Consider the following 19,116-nt stretch of genomic DNA (forward strand, 5'->3'; position numbering starts at 1 on the left):
TGTTTCTGTCCCAGATTTGGGCTCTCAGGCACCCGTGGGTGCGGGAGCAGGGCTGGGTTCATCCCCATGCAGAGCTGGTGCTGACTCCTGAGTCATTCCAGATGGGAGCAAAAGGCACTCCCGGAGCTCAGCTCCTCTGATCTCGCTCGTGTCCCTTCCCAGGGCAGCTCTGGCAGCTGGGTGGTGTTCATGTCACCCCCTTGGCTAAGCCCACTTTCCTTCCCAATCCCTGGGGCCCCAGGGATCAGGATCTGGTGCCTGCAGGTCTGAGCAGGCTGTGGTGCCATTGGGGCACCTTCCCTGCTGTCCTGGTCACTCAGGGCTCGTGAACCCAGGGTGGGGAATGCAGCAGCTCCCCACAAGGATCCACAAGACAGCTTGGAGGTATGGATGTGCTGAGAGTTTCTTATGCCCAGCAGCAGCTGAGGCAGGGATTGAGTTGTCTGACACCTAATTAGAGGGAAAATTGCTGCTCTGCCAGGCGGTGCCAGGCTGGGAGCCGGGTGGAGAAGCCCAATCTGCAGCCTCAGCCTCTTTTTTCTGCTGTCCCCAGACATGAGAGGGGCTCGGGGAGTGAGGAGATCCCTGTCCCTGAGCTGGGGAGTGGCTGTGTGCCAGGATGTCCCATCCGTGCAGGGGACACGAGCCCTGCTGTCCCCATCCTCCTGCTGCAGGGAGCTGCTGTGCTGACAAAACACCTGCCAGGGAAGTTGTTTGGAGCCAGGCAGGATCAAGAACTGTGCTGGGAGCAGGAGTGCGAACAAACAGCCAGAACAGCAAATCAGCATTTTTTTTTTTTGTTTAATCCAGAAAGGATTTTTTTCCCCTCCCTTGCTCTCTCTTACTGCTTAAATGAAATCCTTGTCCGTGTGCTCTGCCAAGGTTCCCACTTTGCTGGCTGTTTCCAGGATGCAGGATGAGGGGTTGGAATGGTTTGGAAATTAGTGAGTTGCTGTGTCCCTGCCCCTCAGATTTTTGCTGGATTAGGGGTGAATTTAGGCCACCCCAATGAGGGTTCCAGTGCTGGGACAGAACAGTGACAGCACCCATTGCCCCTTCATCTCCAAACTGGGCTGTGGCATTTGCTGGGTCCCCAGGACGAAGGAGGAATTGAGAATCTGACTCTGTGTTCTTAGAAGGCTAAGATTATATTATATTATATTATATTATATTATATTATATTATATTATATTATATTATATTATATTATATTATATTATATTATATTATATTATATTATATTATATTATTATAATATTATACTATATTATACTAAAACTATACTAAAGAATAGAGAAAGGCCCCTTACAGAAGGTTTAACAAGATACTAATTAAAAACCCGTGGCTGACTCCTCAGAGTCCTAACACAGCTTGGACAGTGATTGGTCATTAAGTAAAAACAATCCACATGCTGGATAAACAATCTCCAAACCACATTCCAAAGCAGCAAAACACAAGAGAAACAATCAGATAAAGCAATCAGATAAAGCAATCAGATAAAACAATCAGATAATTATTGTTTTCGATTTCCTCTGAGGCTTCTCAGCTTCCCAGAAGAAGAAATCCTGGCGAAGGGATTTTCCAGAAAACGTGACGGTGACACTGGGCCTCCTCTCCTGCCCAGATGACCAATCCCACTGACCCCACCTCCTCTGCTTTGTCAGGCAAACAAGCTGAGAACCAAAACTCTGAGGAACACCCTGAACCCCACGTGGAACGAGACCCTCACCTACTACGGCATCACCGACGAGGACATGATCCGCAAGACGCTGAGGTGGGTCCCCCTTCCATGCCCCCCTCCCCACGCCAGGGACAACCCCACCCCTGCTCAGCCCCACGGGAGGCTGCTGGAGCTGCTCCCAGCAGAGCAGGGCAGAGTTATCCCCAGCACAGCAAAGAGCTGGCGTGGGTGCCCTGCGCGCATCCATCACCCCCAGGGCCTCTGAGAGATGATTTACAGGCAGCCTGGGCTGGGGGAAGCAGTGAGGAGCCTGTTCCTGCTGCATCTTGAATTTCAGAACCCTCTGGCTGGCTCCTGCCTGCCCAGGTGCTGTGGTTTGGGTTTAACTCTCCGTGCCCAGCTCTCACGTGTTGAGGCTTTGTGGTTTGTGTCTTGCTGAGAAAATCTCAGGGAATTCTGTGCCCCTTTCAGAGCTGAGCTTTTTGTTAGAAAGCTGGAGGCACCTGTGAATTATTGTCCAACTAAGCAAAGAATGTAAGTCTTTATTTTTTTGTTTTGTTTTGCTCACAGAAGGTTTATTTTATTTTGTTTCAGTCTGTGCATTCAGCATCTCCCTGGGGCTGGCAGAGGCTGTGTGAGGGTGGAAGTGAGCAGGGGCAGAGTTTGGAATGATGCTCTGCAGGGAGCTGATACCTGTGAATGCAAAGATTTCTCATGTTTTGGCCTCTGCCCCACCTGGATGAGGGCAGGAATTGTGGGCAGCCTCAGCTGCTCCATCACCACCCTGATCTGGGGCTGTTCTGCAGGATTTGCTGTCAGATCCACTGGCAAAGAAGGGATTTTACATCCTTCTCCAAGCACTCAGGGCTTTGCCAGCTCCGTGGCTGCAATCCCACCCTCCTCACCTGCAGGTGCCCTGGGGATTTGTGATTTTCCCCATGCCAGGAGCTCAAAGCTGCCTGGTGAAAGGTGCTGCTCGGGGCTGAGGCAGGGCAGAGCCCACCTGTTGTCTGCAGAGTGCAGGGTGATGGGAAATTCAGCACCAGGATTATTATTTCACTTGGAAAGCATTAGTCATGCTGGAAGTGCTGCAGGCTGGTGGGGCTGGGAAGCCTCCAGTTTGTTGTTATTATTGGTGGGTTTTTTTTTTTTCACTGCAGGCTTTGAAGTTTGCAGCCTCCTCAAGCGTGGAAATGGGTTTGTAAGGAGATGGTGGCTGAGTTGTTTGCTGGAAGGCGACAGGGAGCAGCAGGGCTCGACCCCCCGTTCCTCCAGGGCTCTGGGAGCTGCTTCTCCCTTGGGAAGGGCTGTTTATCCTGGAGGCAGCAGGGAGCTGTGGGATGGGGGACGCACCAAAATATGTCCAGGGCTGGATTTGCCTTTTCCCCCCTGCTCTGCCCCATCCCATTCCTGCCGGCCAGCCTGGGTGCTGTGGAGCTCCTTGTGCCCTCCCCAAAGCTCCAAACTGTGCATGGACCCCTGTAGCCCACCTGGGACCCCTCAGTCTGCAGGAGAATGTGGCTGGATGGACTTTAAAGAAGGCAGGGACACCTCCCACTGCCCCAGGTTGCTCCAAGCTCTGTCCAAGCTCATCCTGGACACTTCCAGGGATCCAGGGGCAGCCACAGCTTCTCTGGGCACCCTGTGCTAGGGCCTGCCCACCCTCCCAGGGAAGGATTTTTTTCCCAATATCCCATCTAAACTGGCCATCTGTCAGTGTTTTGGTGTGGCTGGAGCTGTTTCTCTGCTCTGAGCTGGCCCTTCATTCCCCCAGTGCTGCTTCCCACAGGAAACATCTCCATGCACTGGGTGCTCTGCTTCACCCATCCATCTTCCCCTCCAAATATCTCCTTTTCCACGAGGAAAAGGCAGCTTCAAAGCCAGCAGGACTCTGGTTTTCCCTGTGTTAATCAGGAGAGGCTCCTGCCAGGCAGCTGGTGCTGCTTGAAAGAGCATCAGTGATGCTCCCGTGGGTCTGGGTGGAGCCCATTCCCTGGGAGCCTCCCTGGTGCTGAGCTGGGCAGGGAATGCAATTCCAAAGCCTCTTTAATGTGAAAATAAAGGCTCAAGATCAAAAGCTGCCTCCCTGCAGCCTGGAGACGTGCCAGGGAAGCTGGAAAAGCACCCAGAGAAAATCTTCCCTGCCCACCTGGTGGGACGTGTCCAGCATGGATTGCATGGGGCACCCTGCCAGCGCTTGCAGCCTTTGTGGAGGGGACAAGTGGCGTTTGTCAGGACATCCCAGAGAGCTGGGTGTCGGACCCCCTCCTGCCCAAGCCCCCCAGCCCCATATCATGGCCAGACAGGTTCTCCCTCATCCCTGCGTGGCCTTGTCCGAACTGGTGCGGTGACTTTGCTGTCCTGGAGCCCAGGAGCCAGCAGGGTTCACCTCCCCGAGGTGAAGGAGAGGTGAAGGCAGCCCAGCTAATTGCTCTGGCAAGCAGGATTTTGTTAATGAGCCAACCCCCTCAGAAAGCAGCAGATATTTGGGATAGAGAGAGCAGCAGGTGGGAGGATCTCGAAAGGTCTCATCCATTCATTGAATTGAATATCCCTGAGTGTAGCCCAAGGCTTAGCAGGGATGAAGCCACCCACCAGCCCGGGAAAAGGCAGGTTCAGAGCCATGCAAAACACACTGGAGTGCACAGATGGAAGGGATTGGGGACAGATTCCCTCCCAGCACCAGGGGGAAATCCCACCCTGGAGCCCCCATTCCCAGCACGGGGAACAATGTCAGGGGGAGGCAGAGAAATGCTGCAGGGGAAGCTGGAACAGGCAGAATACAATCTCCTCCAGTTAAATAATAGATGTAATATACAATAAATAAATTGCATTCATAATAAATACCCGAGCTGGCCAGATATTGGATACAATTATTCATATCCAGATATATTGGCGAGCTGATGCATTATTCATGGGCTACTCAGCTAGCCCACGAATGCCAGGAATTCTTTGTTTAATCATGTGTTTGACAAACATCATGACTCATTAAATGTATTATTCAGAAAATAGTATTTGATCAGGACTAATAAGCTGAGTGCAGCCACTTCAAGGTTTGGGGTCCCAAATTGCTTTAGTCTGGATGAATGAGGTTTGCTCGGAATTGCAGGTGCACTTGTAATTACAGCTCATTCCTGCTGTGGTTTCTGTGCTCAGACTTGAGGCCTTTTGTGGTGGAGCCCATGATGGAACCCTCCTTTTGTTTTCTGGAGAACTGGCCTTTCCCAAAGTGTTATTTTGTCTCCTTGCCTGGCGTTGCCTGTCCTTGAACCAAGCCAGCATCAGCTGCTCCTCACGGGGAGCCTCCCTTGCTGCCATAAGGGATGTTGGGCACAGGGGATGATCTCAGGCTCTGCTCTGGGTGTTTTTATGGAAAAGGGTCCTTGCTGACCCCCATTTCCCCTTTCCACACTGGGAAGGAGCTCGTGTGAGGGAGCAGAAGCCATGAGTCAGCTGCTGGAGCTGCTCAGTGAGTCAGGGCTGGAGCCCAGGAGCCCGGGCTGAGTAGGAGGGAGGAGAAGTTTAATGAGCAGTGATTGTTCATTTGCTGCTCAGTTTCCTTCCAAGGTGCTTTTCACAGCCATTAATGTAAAGATCAGGACCCCACAGTGAGGATATCAAATGGAACACCAGGCTGGAGGGATGGGGATTAATAAGGAGAGATGAGGAAGGGGTGAAGCTCCAGTTCCAGGCTGGGGATGGAAGGGGAACGAGGCTGCCAGAGGCATCTCGTGCTGTTTGTCATGGGGCTGATTTTCTAACCCAAGGCATAAAAATTCCATCACATGGATTTCTCCTAATGAAATCCAAGCTGGTGTGATTGCAGTCTGCCCTTTTCCAAAGGGAGGGATGGGGCTGGAGCTTCCTGCTCATCTCACTCAAAACTCACTGATTGGGCCAGTGCTGGAATCCCATTCCAGTGGGGATGAACTGCAGCTGGGAAGAGGAACTGGGACTGGGGGCTGAGGCACTGGGAGAGCTGGCACAAAAGCCCCTCTGGGCATCACAACACATGGGCACAAATGTGGGGACCAGAGGTGCCACAGGGAAAACGGGGCTGGGAGGGATCTGGAGGTGTCTCCAGCTCCACTGTGCTGCTCAGGGCAGGGACAGTTCCCAGTGCCAAAAACCACTTCCCAAGGGCCTTCCCATGTCCCTGAGGGCACTGAAACAGGGCCCAGTGGGTCCCTCCCAGCATGACACTGGAGATGCTCTCCCTGCCACCACCACTGGAGTTTTTCACCTTTCCTTCCTGGGCTTTTGCCCATCCTGAGGCTCCTGAGCTTTCATAGCAAGCAGGACGTTGTGTTTGGGATCTTGCTGTGCTTCCCTGGACATTGCCAGGAGAATTGTCACGTTTTTAAGAGGTAAACCATCCCAAAACCCTGAATGCCCAGGAGCCAGGACCACTCCTCAATTGCTGGGTGTAGGCACAGATCCTGGGCTGCCAGCTCCCCGTGAGACCCCTGTCCCCTCCTGTCCCCTCCTGTCCCCTCCTGTCCCCTCCACACTCCAGGCAAGTGCAGTGGAGTTCTGGAGCTGCTGCTGCTCCTTTGCTGGTTTTGTTCTTTACAAGAAAGAGGAGAGGAAATGGGGAATATTGTGCCTGCATTTGAGATTCTCTTTGAGGATTTCAGCCTTGTGGTGGGGTGGTTTTTGCTGTGGGTATCTATAGTAACGCTGCATCCAGCACACTTTTCTGGAGAGCAGCATTCCCTGTTTTCCTGCTCATGTCATTTTTTTTTTTCCCAAACCCCTTTTCTGTGCTGCTCCCCAGCCCTGATGATCCTTGTGCTGTGGCACTGAGACATCCCCACGGCTTCCTCGCTTCCTCATTGCTCATTTGTGAGCGTGAGGCTGGTCAAAGCATCCTTGGATAAGGCACTAAAGCATCCACAGATAAATAATCTATTGATAAATAGATTTATGGGCAGGGATAACCCATCCGTGGATAAACCATCCAGATGCTGAGCAGGCCAGAGGTGTGGTGTGCAATTATTTACCCTCAGGTGGGAATCACAGGGCATTATTTGTCTTTAATTACCTTCCCCCCTTCCCCTGCGGTCCCTGGGGGCACAATGCCACCCGTGGGGAGATGGACACCAAAAGGACTGGGTATTTTCTTTTTTTTTAAGGAGAAAGGATGGAAGGGAAGGGAAAATAAATGCCTTTCCTTCGTGGGCAGGGAGCCCAGCCAGTCCCTGCATGGCTCCAGTGGGGATGCAGGATGCTCCCTTTGCATGGGGATGGTTTTCCCCATTCCCAGCACTGCTGCTCCCTCAGGGCACCCTCCTGGCCCTCTGGGATTTCGGGAGCTGCAAGCAGAGGCTCCTGCAAGCACTGACTTTGCTCCTCTGTCAGGAGCAGCAGAGGAATGACTCATGAGCTGCCAGCTCAGGGAAAGGCAGTGGTGGCTTTTTCATGGAAAAGCTTTTTTCATGGAAAACAGCCTGGGCTCAGCACCACCTCACTGGGATGCACGCCGGGATCCCAGCAGGGCTGGGAGAGCTTCACCTGCCCGAGGTGTGACATTTCCCATGCTCTGGGTGTGGGAATCACCCCTGGCCTTGGGGCAGGAGGTGGCAGACCTGCTCTGTGTCCCAGCCTGGGTCACCCTGGGAGCTGCCACACTCCCAGCAGCGCCCGAGCTCCTCGGGAAGGAGGGAAGGAGCTGTGTGGGAAGCAGGCTTCTCCCAGCCGCACAAGGGAGGGATGAGGAAGAGCCTCCATGGCTGGGCAAAATGCAGCTCCAGCAACTCTGAATAATTTTGCTTTAGTCGCTGATGGCTCTGATGTTTTAATGGAAGAGTCATTAGGGTGGCTGCTTGCTTTTCCAGCAGTGCCTGGGCTGGGATGTGCATTTAGGCACAGAGACTCACACCCTGAGCTGCCCTGGCTGGGCTGTGCCCATTCCATTCCATTCCATTCCATTCCATTCCATTCCATTCCATTCCATTCCATTCCAGCTGCCTGCAGAGGAGCTGTCCTGTCTGTGGCCTGGGGAAGGGTGAGCTCAGCTGCTCCCTCACGAGGGGGACCCTGCCCTGTCCCCAGTGTCCCTGCTCACCCTGTGCTGTTGCAGGATCTCGGTGTGTGACGAGGACAAGTTCCGGCACAACGAGTTCATCGGCGAGACGCGCATCCCGCTGAAGAAACTGAAACCCAACCAGACCAAAAACTTCAACATCTGCCTGGAGAAGCAGCTGCCAGGTGAGTGAGGGGGGTTCAGAGCCTCATCCCAACCAGGAATCACAGATACAGCAGCTTCTCCCTGTGGCATGTGGGAATGTGGAGCTGTTTGGCCTCTCAGACATAATCGGCGATGTGGGGAAGAGCATCCCTTGGCTGGGGAGGTGTCTGGCTGTGGCTGTACCCTGGTGCAGCCGCTCAGACTGGGTGCATTCCCTCCCCAGATAGATAAAACAGAGGACAAGTCTCTGGAGGAGCGTGGCAGGATCCTCATCTCCCTCAAGTACAGCTCGCAGAAGCAGGGGCTGCAGGTGGGCATCATGCGCTGTGCCCACCTGGCTGCCATGGATGCCAACGGCTACTCCGACCCCTACGTCAAAATGTGAGTGCCACCCATCAATTGTGAGTGCCCCCATCAAATTGTGAGTGCCACCCGTCAAAATGTGGTCAAAATGTGAGTGCCACCCGTCAAAATGTGAGTGCCACCCATCAAAATGTGTCGCCCATCAAAATGTGAGTGTCACCCGTCAAAATGTGGTCAAAATGTGAGTGTCACCCATCGAAATGTGAGTGTCACCTGTCAAAATGTGTCGCCCATCAAAATGTGAGTGTCACCTGTCAAAATGTGGTCAAAATGTGAGTGTCACCCGCGGCCCTGCTGTCCCCTCCCGCCCCTCCCTGCAGCGGGAATTAATTGCTCTCATTAGGAGATGCAAATGAGGCCGTCAGGCAGCAGCTTGTCCCTGCCCGGGGTTTAATTCCCTGGCAATTGTTTGGCAGAGCTTCCAGGTGAGGTGGGCACAGCACTTGGTGCTGTGGGTTTGTCCCTGCTGGGCTGGCCCTGCCTCACCCAAAAAAACAAACAGCTCCTGGTTTTTTTGGGGATGGCATTTTCCAAATTCACTGCCTGCCTGTCCTACCTGCTTGTCCCCACTGCGCTGACTCAAATTTGGGCACTTTTAGGGATGGTGTTTGCTAAGGCAGAGATACTGGGAGAAACCTCACCTGGGAGACCCGGGCATGGAGTTCATCAGCAGCACGCTTTCACCTTCTTATTTAATTGGTTTTTAGGGGTGGAGGTGTTTGTATAAAAATCCCCTGTTGCTTTTTTAGATGCCCATGGGAGGATCAGTCCCTGAGCAACACAATTGCCATTGCACCCAGTCAGTTTTGGGTGTCCCCTGTGCCATCCACAGGAGGTTGCATCTGCAGGGCTGGGATCAGAGCAGATAGGGAACTGATGCTTCTCAGTACAAGCCCTAATTTTTTAATTATCAGCAAGATCTGGAACGTGTAGCAAGGAAGCAGAACTGATGTTTAAAGGCACAGCACCAGCACAAAACCACGATGGGTTGGCTTTGGCCTGCCCCACATTTCAGGTCCCCTCTCTGCCTGATGACACTTTAATCTTGTTTGCTGTCCAGAATATCAGCAGGGAACAGCTCAAAGCTGCTCAAAGCTGCTCCCTTTTGCCACCCTGCATGTGGTTCCTGTCTCCTGGAGAGGCTCTGCGTGAGCAGACCAGCCACAATCCCGAGCGTGGACAGGTCCTGGGCTGGGAGTGCTGGGTTTGGAGAGCATTTTGTGTGCAGTGCCAGTGTCCCCTAGGGACTGGAGATGGGATAATCGGTGCTCTCTGATGGCAGCCAGCAGCTGGCTCGGTTCTGAGGAGGGGAAATGCTGAAATGCTGCCTCCTCCCAGCCGGCCCCAGCATTTTGGCAGCGGGGAGCAGGCGAGGAGGATCTGGAGGTTCAGGGGGCTCCGTCACCCACCTCACCCTGGCTCTGCTCAGGAGCTGCAGCCACTGTTGTCCCCACCCGTGGCCTCCTGCCCTCCTCACTGGGACCCACTTTGGTCTCCTTGCAGTTACTTGAAACCAGATGAGGACAAGAAATCCAAGCACAAGACAGCAGTGAAGAAGAAAACGCTGAACCCCGAGTTCAATGAGGTGGGTTTGGGCTGGGTGTGGTTCTCACCCAGGGGCTCTTCTCAACCTCAGACTTTAAAGATAAAAAATCACCACCTTGGTCACTGTGTGAGGGATTGGGGTTGGGCTCCCCGTGGGCAGCAAAGCCTGAGGAGGAGGATGGGCAGCCCCAGTCCCTGGTTCATCCTGGCTCTGCCTCTGCTCCTCCACAGGAGTTTTTCTATGAGATAAAGCACGGTGACCTGGCAAAGAAGACCCTGGAAGTCACAGTGTGGGACTATGACATCGGGAAATCCAATGATTTCATAGGTGAGTGGCACACTACAGAAGGCCTCCTTGGCCTCTTTTTTATTTATCTTTGCTCTCTGTGCCTCTTATTTCTCCTGCACTCCTCCACCCTCCTGGTTTTTCTCATTCATTCTCGCTTGGTTTCTGTTCTGCTTTTATCCCTCTCCTGCACCTGAGCCTCTCACAGAGCATCCAAGCAGGGAGAAAATGCATCTGCCTCTCCCCTTCTGTTTTCAGATGTTTTCCTCTGAGTGCAAAACATGTTTAACAGGGAGGTTTCATTTATCTCTGTTGGATGTCTAGGCTGTTTGTGATTTTGTCTCTGGTCACTGTGATTTATCACTAACAAGTGCCTCACAGCCCCTGTGATTGCAGTGAGCCCTTGGCACAAGGGACGGGGGCACTGCCTGGGGCTGGGGCACTGCCTGGGACAGGTCCCACACCACAGCCACGAGGGGTGGGGAATCTGGGCTGGGTTCCACATCAGGTTGGATGCCATGAGGATGCTGATGAATCCTAATGAAACCTGGCTCCCTCCAGCATCCCCCTCTGTGATGCTGTTTGCAGGGGTCTGAGGATGAGGGAAGAGACGAGGATCTGCCTCCATGTTTCAGAAGGCTTGATTTATTATTTTATTATATATATTATATTAAAACAGTACTAACAGAATAGAAGAAAGGATTTTCTTCAGAAGGCTGGCTAAGAATAGAAAAAGAAGGAATGATAACAAAAGCTTGTGTCTCGGACAGAGAGTCTGAGCCAGCTGGGCTGTGATTGGCCATTAATTAGAAACAACCACACAAGACCAATCCCAGATGCACCTGTTGCATTCCACAGCAGCAGATAACCATTGGCTTACAGTTTGTTCCTGAGGCCTCTCAGCTTCTCATGAGAAAAAAAATCCTAAGGAAAGGATTAGATTTTCAGAAAATATCATGGCTACACCCCTCCACATCTCTCAGCATCCCCTGCAGAGCTGATGCTCCCCCCACACCTCTCCCTCTCTCTGTCTCCCTCCCAAGGCGGAGTCGTGTTAGGAATCAATGCCAAAGGGGAGCGGCTCAAGCACTGGTTCGACTGCCTGAAGAACAAGGACAAGAAAATCGAGCGCTGGCACACGCTGACCAACGAGCTGCCGGGCGCCGTGCTCAGCGACTGAGCCCCGCGGGGCCGCGGCTCCACCGCCCTCGGGCTCCTCCCAGCTTTGGGTACGGGGGGATGCCAGGACAGCCAGGACAGCAGGACACCCCCCAGCAGGGCCTGGCTGCAGGGAAGCCCTTCCCAGGGAAGAAGGCACGGATGGTTTGCTCTGGCTTTTCCAGAACGCCTCTTTGCGCCCTGCCGCACCCGCAGCCCCGCTCTGGAGCGCGCGCCCGCACGCTCACACTCACACTCACACTCACGCAGGTGTGCACCCCTGCATGCACTGCAGTCTGGCTCCTCTCCCAAATCCTGCCTCTCTACTCACAGTTTACCTTCTCGCTGCCTTGCAAGTCAGTGGCAAAAAAAAAAAAAAATAATAATGCGTCCGTCCGCGTCCGTGTGTCCGGCATCGGCAAAAGGCGTCCCCAAAAAACACACACAGAACCCAGAACTGTCTCCTCGAGGCAGCTTGTGCCATATCTCTGGTGGTTTGTCAGTCTCTGTGGTTTGGGCCTAAACAGTCTTTTCTGCATTTCAAGCTCCTCTGTTGGAATGATCGTGTCCCTGGTGAACCCGGACAGAGTGTTCGCTCTCCTTCCAGGAATGTTGTGCTCGTCCTCTCCAGTAAAACTCACGTGCAGGCAGCAGAGCTGTGCAGACCAAGCTTTTCCTCCTGGGATCAGGCAGCTTCACCTTTGGGAGGCAAAATGAAAAAGCTCCCTGGAACAGCCTGGCTGTTCCTGCTTCCCAGGAAGCAGCTTCTCTCCTAATGAAACCATGGCATGCAGCAACATGGCTGTTTTTCCAGCAAAGACAGCTTTCAGGCTGAATTTTTCTATAATTTTTTCCCTTTTTCATCCCTTTCCAATTCATGCATTAAATAATGAAGATGCTGAGCCTCGGAGCTGAGCTGGAATTGTGTTTGTAGCTCAGCATGGCCGTGAGGTTGATTCATTTTCTGCCTCAAACAGCATCCAAACCAAATAAATTTCTGTGTATGACACAGTAATATTAATATGGCACAGTAATAATATATTAATATTACAATAATCCCAGATGTCATCCTCTGTGATCCACCTTGGCTGGATCTTCATCATCATCCCACCAGACATGCAGTGGGATAAGCTAAAGCTTTCTAGGAAATGCTGCACCATTCCCAAAACGTTTGGAAGCCTTTAAACAATGATTTCTTAGGAAGAGCTGCTCTTTCCCCACGAGTCTCAGTTACCCTCAGCTTCCAAACCCTGTGCAGGTATTGCCAACTTCTTTTTTTTTTTTCTCTTGGGAAGCACTGGAATCTGTGGAAACCTATGTTTACTTTTCCAAGTGATGATCCTGTTACACCTTGTTACACCTTGTTTGATATTGGGGTGGGGGGAGGGAGATAAAAAGAAAAAAAAACAACATTCCTAGGGGTTTTTTAAATAACTCAATATTTGTAATGCATCCTGCAGATGTGCATGGATTTTATTTGAATACTGGCAGCCTGTCAAGTCGGATGTTCCCACTAATCCTTTCTGGTCCAGCACCTTAAAACCTGGTTGGGGTCTGAGCTTCCAGGGAAGCTCCAGGAGCACCAGGTTGGCTGTGCCTCCCTTTTCTGGCGAAGTTCCTTTCAATCCATCCTTTTTCCCAGCCGATGAAACTGGTTGATGCCTGAGGTGGAGTAGGACACGTGTGTGTGGGTTCCTTCACTTTGTACCCCAGTCTTTTCTAAGTGGACGCTCCGTCCCTCGTCCCAGCTGCATGCAGAGTTGGTGGTTGTCATGCCAGGCCTCGTGAAAATGTTTGATACCAATGTTTTGCTACCATGTGAAGGCTGCAGAAACCGTCCTTACCTGCATCCTGAGAGACTTTTGTATTTCAGTATTACCTATCTGTGTACTTTTGGTCAGATTTGTTAATATTTATAACGAGAACCGAAAATAAAAAGGTTAAAAAAATAAAAATTAAAAAAAAAAAAAGAAAAAGAAGGGTTGATGCTGGTGGTGCAGCTTTTGAATTTGGGGGATGGCAAGGATTTGGGAAGAAATGGTTTTAAACCAGAGCATTGGGGGCTTCTTGGCCCAATATAGCATAAATATTATAAATGTACTATATAAATACTATAAAATACTATAAATGTATTATAAATATTATATATGTACTTATAAGTATTTATAAATATATATATGGGGATGGAGATATAGATATATATATATATGGACAGAGAAAATACATATATTGGAGAGAGAAAATACATCTATATGGCCCAATTAAGTATATATACTACATATATATTTATATTTATTTATGTTTAATATGTATTTAGTAGCCTTGAAGCCCAGCAAACCCAGGGCACAGGGAATGATGTCCAGACGCAGGTGCCAAGGCCAGGCTCACAGATGGAAAATACAAGGAAAAAAATATTTACTCAATTAAATTATGCTCTGTTCAGCCATCAGATTTCTGTTTAAGTCACTCTTTATCCCCTCGGGAATAAAGAGCTGATTATAAAAAGCAGGAGGGAGGACAAACCCTTCAGATTAAAATAAAGCTTAAGGTATTTGAAAGCCAAGCTGCTCTGGGGCACGTCAGCCCCTCCAGCTCTATAAAGAGGCTCAGCTTTTGGGGGAGCTCACCTGCCCCAGGTGCTGCTGCTCCATGGACAGCACCCAGGAGCCCGCAAACAGCAGCACCCCAGGGCCCTTTGATGGCCCCCAGTGGCCCCACCAGGCCCCCAGGGCCGTGTACCTGGGGGTGGCCGTGCTCATGGGGCTGGTGGTGGCCTCGGCCTCGGTGCTCAATGGCCTGGTCATCGTGGTGTCCATCAGGCACAAGAGGCTGCGCTCGCCCCTCAATTACATCCTGGTGAACCTGGCCGTGGCCAACCTGCTGGTGACGCTCTGCGGCAGCTCCGTCAGCCTCTCCAACAACATCCGCGGCTTCTTCGTCTTTGGGGAGCGCCTCTGCCAGCTGGAGGGCTTCATGGTGTCCCTGACAGGTAAGGAGAGCACTCCAGACCTGCCCCTGGGCTTTGGATGGTGCTTTTGGGTTTAGCAGAGGGGCTTTTGGAGATGTTTCAGCACCTAAAGTCAACAGTTTCACGTTGTGGAAGCCGTGTCCTTCAGCTCTTGGTTAGCACAGGGAAGGGTTGGCTGTGCCAGGTCACCACACATCCAGTCTTGGTCTTGACAGAGTGGGAAATGCCACTTGGGGACATTGGGAATCCTTGTTTGGGATGTATTTCATGGGTGCTGGCTGTGCACCAGGGACTGGAAATTGCACAGAACCTCTTCTTGAAGACACTCTGTTGTTGTAACCACAAGGCATCACAGCCACCCATTGCCAACTTCATCTCTAAGGGCCAAATATCCCAGTTGTCCCTGCTGTGAGAGAAGCAGTGCCAAAATCACAGTCTCTAACAGCCAAATATCACAGCTGTCCCTGATGTAAGGAAAAAACATCCGACTTCTTGTTCAAACAATATTTCCTTGAACTAAACCATCATCTAGCAGGTGCCAGCACAGGCAGCAGAAGCTGTCCCTGAGACACAACCCCTGCTGTCCCCCCAGGCATCGTGGGGCTGTGGTCCCTGGCCATCCTGGCCTTGGAGAGGTACCTGGTGGTCTGCAGACCCCTGGGAGACTTTCGGTTCCAGCACCAGCACGCTGCCAGTGGCTGTGCCTTCACCTGGGGCTGGTCCCTGCTCTGGACAACCCCACCACTGCTGGGCTGGAGCAGCTACGTGCCTGAAGGTAGGGGAGATGTGCATCAGACTCCGCTGTGCTGAGTTCTTGCATCTTGTTTTCAAGCCTGGGGTAGCTGGAGAAGGTCTGGGATGGAGTCTAAAGGGTCAATCTCTCCCGTTAATATCTCCTGCTTGCTCAGCCAATAATCCTCTCCTGGAGGCTGTTCTTTGGAAGTTCCCCACCACAGAACACTCTGCAGCCATTCTTATTGGAGCTGCTCTGGCTGCTGGAGCAGCACCCAGCCCAAATCTGCTCTTGTAGGGGCCTGGCACAACTCCATAACAAATCTCAAATCACATCTGGCCAGCCCAAACCCCCAGTGGCTGATCTCTAGGCCCTTGGGGATGGGCACATGAGGTGGCATGGCTGTTTTGGAGCCCATCCTTGAGCCCTTATCCAAGCCCCATATGCTTTGGGCTCGTTCCCAACCTTTATTCCAGGCCTGAGAACCTCCTGCGGGCCCAACTGGTACACGGGTGGCAGCAACAACAGCAGCTACATCCTGGCCTTGTTTGTCACCTGCTTTGTGGTGCCCCTCAGCCTGATCCTCTTCTCCTACACCAACCTGCTGCTGACCCTGCGGGCGGTAAGTGAGCCCAGCTCAGGTGAGCCCCTTCCCAAAGCGTCTCCAAGGGGATGGAGAGCCTCAGGGCAGGTGTTGGGGACAGCCAGGCTCCTCCTGGCACTGCCATCAGGGCTCCCAGTTGTGAGAAATGGCTACTCACTTTTCATAGTTTAGGAAGGTTTATTAAACCTTATCAGAAATCCAGCAGAAGGCTGAATAAAGCAAAAAGGTTACGGTGCTGGGAGCAAAAGATTTTCCCTGCCATGTGCTCAGCCCCCTCACAATGGAGGTTTTTTCCTTTTTAACCCTTTAACCCATCCCAAAGTTCTGTCCATCAGCCCCTTCTTCGCTGTCCAGTGGTGGAGATCTCTCAAATCCTGACTGGGGGTCAGGTGTCACCGCAGTGACAAGCCAGCCCTCCCAGATGTCCCTTGATAACCACATGAGGGGGAACAACATACCTATAAACCTATACAGCTTTTCTTAACCTATATCCATGATATTTCTCTGTTAATTGTGAGAGTCAATCATGGCATTCCTCATCTGTTACAGATGGATAATGAGATGATTGGCTCTCACAATTAGGAGATACCTATTGGGTGAATGTTAAGAAAAGCTTTAGTGATGTGTAGTTGTTATTGTAGTTTAGATGTCCTCTGTTCTCCCCATGGTTCCCCTTCCCCCTGTATTGTTGCCATCAGACAGCCTGGGCTGTCCAGGACAGGTACAAAGAAGCTGCACAGGTGTCCCTTGCATGGGGCAGGTGGGAATGGAAAAGCTTGAGGGTGCTCAGGGGGTGAGGCAGACAACACCTGACCTCCAATACAGGTACAAGAAAAGAGTTTCCACTGATAAATGGCAAAGAAGAGCTGACTGACAGACTCTGGGAGGGGCCAGGGCTGGCTGATGCAATCCCCAGGGCTATAAAAGACTGAGCATCCATCTTGAAGATGAACTGACAACATGGTATCCACAAGGGGCAGTTCCCAGGGCTGCAGCTTTTTCCTGATGTAGTCCTTTGTTGTATTTTTGTTAAGGTTTAATGTGAAAAATGCCAATCGCTTGTTTTTAAAATTTTTAAATGTTTTATAGTAATAAAATGGTTGTAAAAATAGTAATACAATTAGAGTAATAATAATTTGGACAATTTGAATTAGGACGATATGAGACAATAGAAACAAAGAGTTACAGATGTCCAGGTACCTTTTCTGGGCAAAATAAGCCTGAAAAAGGACCCACGTTAACAGAGGATTAACCCTTAAAAACAACAGCCTGTTGCATATTCATACAGCTCATCCATGATGCATAAATTCCATTCAAACACAGGATTCTGTCTGGGCAGTGTCAGCTTCTTCCTCTGAATCCTAACAGTGTCTTCAAGGCAGGAAGAAGTTCGTTTCTTCTGATAATGGGGCAATAAATTCTTTTTCTCTGAAGGATTCAGGTGTCCTGTAGCTGCTATCTCAGCGCGAGTCCTTTCTTTAAAGAAGTATCTTACATCGCATAGTTCCTATTTTAACTTTACTTGCGAAAAGCCAATCATAAAATACGCATTTTTCACACTCAATAAACCTTTTTAAATCTCCAAAGGGAGCAGCTGTTCCTCACATGATCCGTCCCAGAAGGGATGGGAGGCTGTTCCAGGCTGCTGACAGGCCTCTCCTGTCTCCCAAACGCCGCAGGCAGCGGCGCAGCAGCAGGAGTTGGACACGACCCAGCAGGCAGAGCGGGAGGTGACGCGCATGGTGGTGGCCATGGTGGTGGCCTTCCTCACCTGCTGGCTGCCCTACACCACCTTTGCACTGGTGGTGGCCACCAACAAGGACGTTGTCATCCAGCCAGCCCTGGCATCCCTGCCCTCCTACTTCTCCAAGACGGCCACGGTTTACAACCCCATCATCTACGTCTTCATGAACAAACAGGTGAGAGAAAGCTCCAAATAAACAGAGCAACCAACAAACCAAGCTGGAGAGCAGCTGGACAGGCTCAAAAATCCTGGAGGAAGCATCTGTCTTCTCTGGAAGTGTGGTCCCAGGCTTGGGGTTGCTGTGTAAGCAGCGAGGATTTGGGGAATAAGATGGAAAGGGAGGGAGCAGCCTACGAGCCCGAACAAGAGCTCATTTTCTGCTTCCATGGTTTTATGGGGTCAGGCAACTTAATGTTGGATCACAAGCTGCTCGTTGAAGGCACAAAGCAAACAGAATGAAACTTTTATTGTCCATAAAGCACAAAGAGTTGGACTGGGAATAGACAGAGATCCTTCCCAAAATGTAACCAGGGTCCAAGCTGCCCAGTCTCCGGGTGACGCCGGATTTCTGCTGCCACAAATAACCTGTCCCTTCCTTCCCTGCTCAGTTCCAGAGCTGCCTGCTGGGAATGCTGTGCTGTGGTTACCACCCCAGGGGGATGGGGAAAACCTCTCCAGCTGCCCCCAGTCCCCAGGTCGCTGCAGAGGGGCTGAGGAACAAGGTGACACCATCCCACCCCGTGTGACAACTGCCACGTCCTGCCTGCACCAGTGCCAGCTCCAGGACCTGCCTGTGCTACCCACAGCAGCACAGAGGGATCGGGGTGGAGCTGATGGGGGGCTCTCAGAGGCTGGAGAGGTCCCCAACAACATAAAAAAGACAGGACAGTGTCTTCTTGCAGGTGAGGAACCATCCCATTATGGGAGAAAATGCAGATTTTCACTATGTCCCTCTCCTAAGGAACCCCCTCCCTCCCCTTGGAGCCTTTCAAGAACACCAAATAAAAAATGAACAGTAATTTTTCCTCAGTGCACAGCATCCCAGGTGGCTGTTTGGCCCAGAGTCAGGTGGAACATGGTCTGTCACCATCCCCTGACAGACCAAGCCCTGCCTGCAACGCCTGGTCCTGCTGGGAAGTTCAGGGAGATGCTGTAAATCTGGCATAAATCCAGCAGGAATGTTTGAGAGCCAACTGTGTTAATAAACACTGATAAATACTGAGCAGCTCATCTGTTTTATTGGCTGATAGAAGGTTTGACAGAAAACACATCCCCTCCTGCCACCAGGGCTGGCACATCCCTCGTGGCAAGTGCCACAAACATCTCTACAGACAGCCAGGAAATAAAACAGACACAAAGTTAATTTTCTTTTTTTAGACTTAAGGCAATAAGGAAAGGTCTGAATGCACTATTTCCCAGCAAGAGTGAAAACACAAGTGGTAACAGGCCCAAGGCATAGCAGACGCCCACCAGCAGCAAACAAAAGATGCCAAAGCCTGAAAGGATAAAATAAAAGATAAAAAAACCTCCACAGGCTCCACAGCTTCACACCTCATCTCAAATCTCCAGTCTCAGTGATTATCTACCCCAGCTGCAATCACACTTCTGTTTTTGGAGGCAGATTCTGTCACTCAGGAGCCCAGGAAAGGCTGCTGAAGGTGATATTGAAGAGTGCAAGTGCATGAAACTGGGTTTCACCCAATTCCTCTATCTCTAAAAATGTCTGCCTGTCTTCAGAGTTCTTATAGAGTTCTGATCCTGAACCCTTGAATTGCTTTCAAATGAGGTGATCCACAGCCAGGCACCCCAGCAATTTGCACTGCCATGGAGGATGATGAGATTTG

General features: G+C 51.3%; 2 protein-coding genes across 2 annotated transcripts in view; both read left to right on the forward strand.

Annotated features, from left to right (window-relative positions):
- DOC2B (double C2 domain beta) overlaps positions 1-13,199 on the forward strand; it is a 31,283-nt gene extending 18,084 nt beyond the window's left edge. Inside the window, exons 4-9 of the mRNA XM_036395210.2 lie at positions 1,665-1,774; positions 7,764-7,890; positions 8,095-8,252; positions 9,738-9,819; positions 10,011-10,107; positions 11,109-13,199. Of these exons, the coding sequence (XP_036251103.1) occupies positions 1,665-1,774; positions 7,764-7,890; positions 8,095-8,252; positions 9,738-9,819; positions 10,011-10,107; positions 11,109-11,245 (711 nt within the window). The 3' untranslated portion in view covers positions 11,246-13,199. The remainder of the gene's footprint in view (positions 1-1,664; positions 1,775-7,763; positions 7,891-8,094; positions 8,253-9,737; positions 9,820-10,010; positions 10,108-11,108) is intronic.
- Positions 13,200-13,872: 673 nt separating this feature from the next.
- On the forward strand, positions 13,873-18,018 carry LOC118694335 (pinopsin). The gene is made up of 5 exons (XM_036395370.1): positions 13,873-14,212; positions 14,784-14,966; positions 15,401-15,546; positions 17,208-17,447; positions 17,881-18,018. The coding sequence occupies exons 1-5, from the start codon at positions 13,873-13,875 to the stop codon at positions 18,016-18,018; spliced, it is 1,047 nt and encodes a 348-aa protein (XP_036251263.1).
- The last annotated feature ends 1,098 nt before the right edge of the window (positions 18,019-19,116 follow it).

The sequence above is a fragment of the Molothrus ater genome, chromosome 21, assembly GCF_012460135.2.
Source record: "Molothrus ater isolate BHLD 08-10-18 breed brown headed cowbird chromosome 21, BPBGC_Mater_1.1, whole genome shotgun sequence".
NCBI lineage: Eukaryota > Metazoa > Chordata > Aves > Passeriformes > Icteridae > Molothrus > Molothrus ater.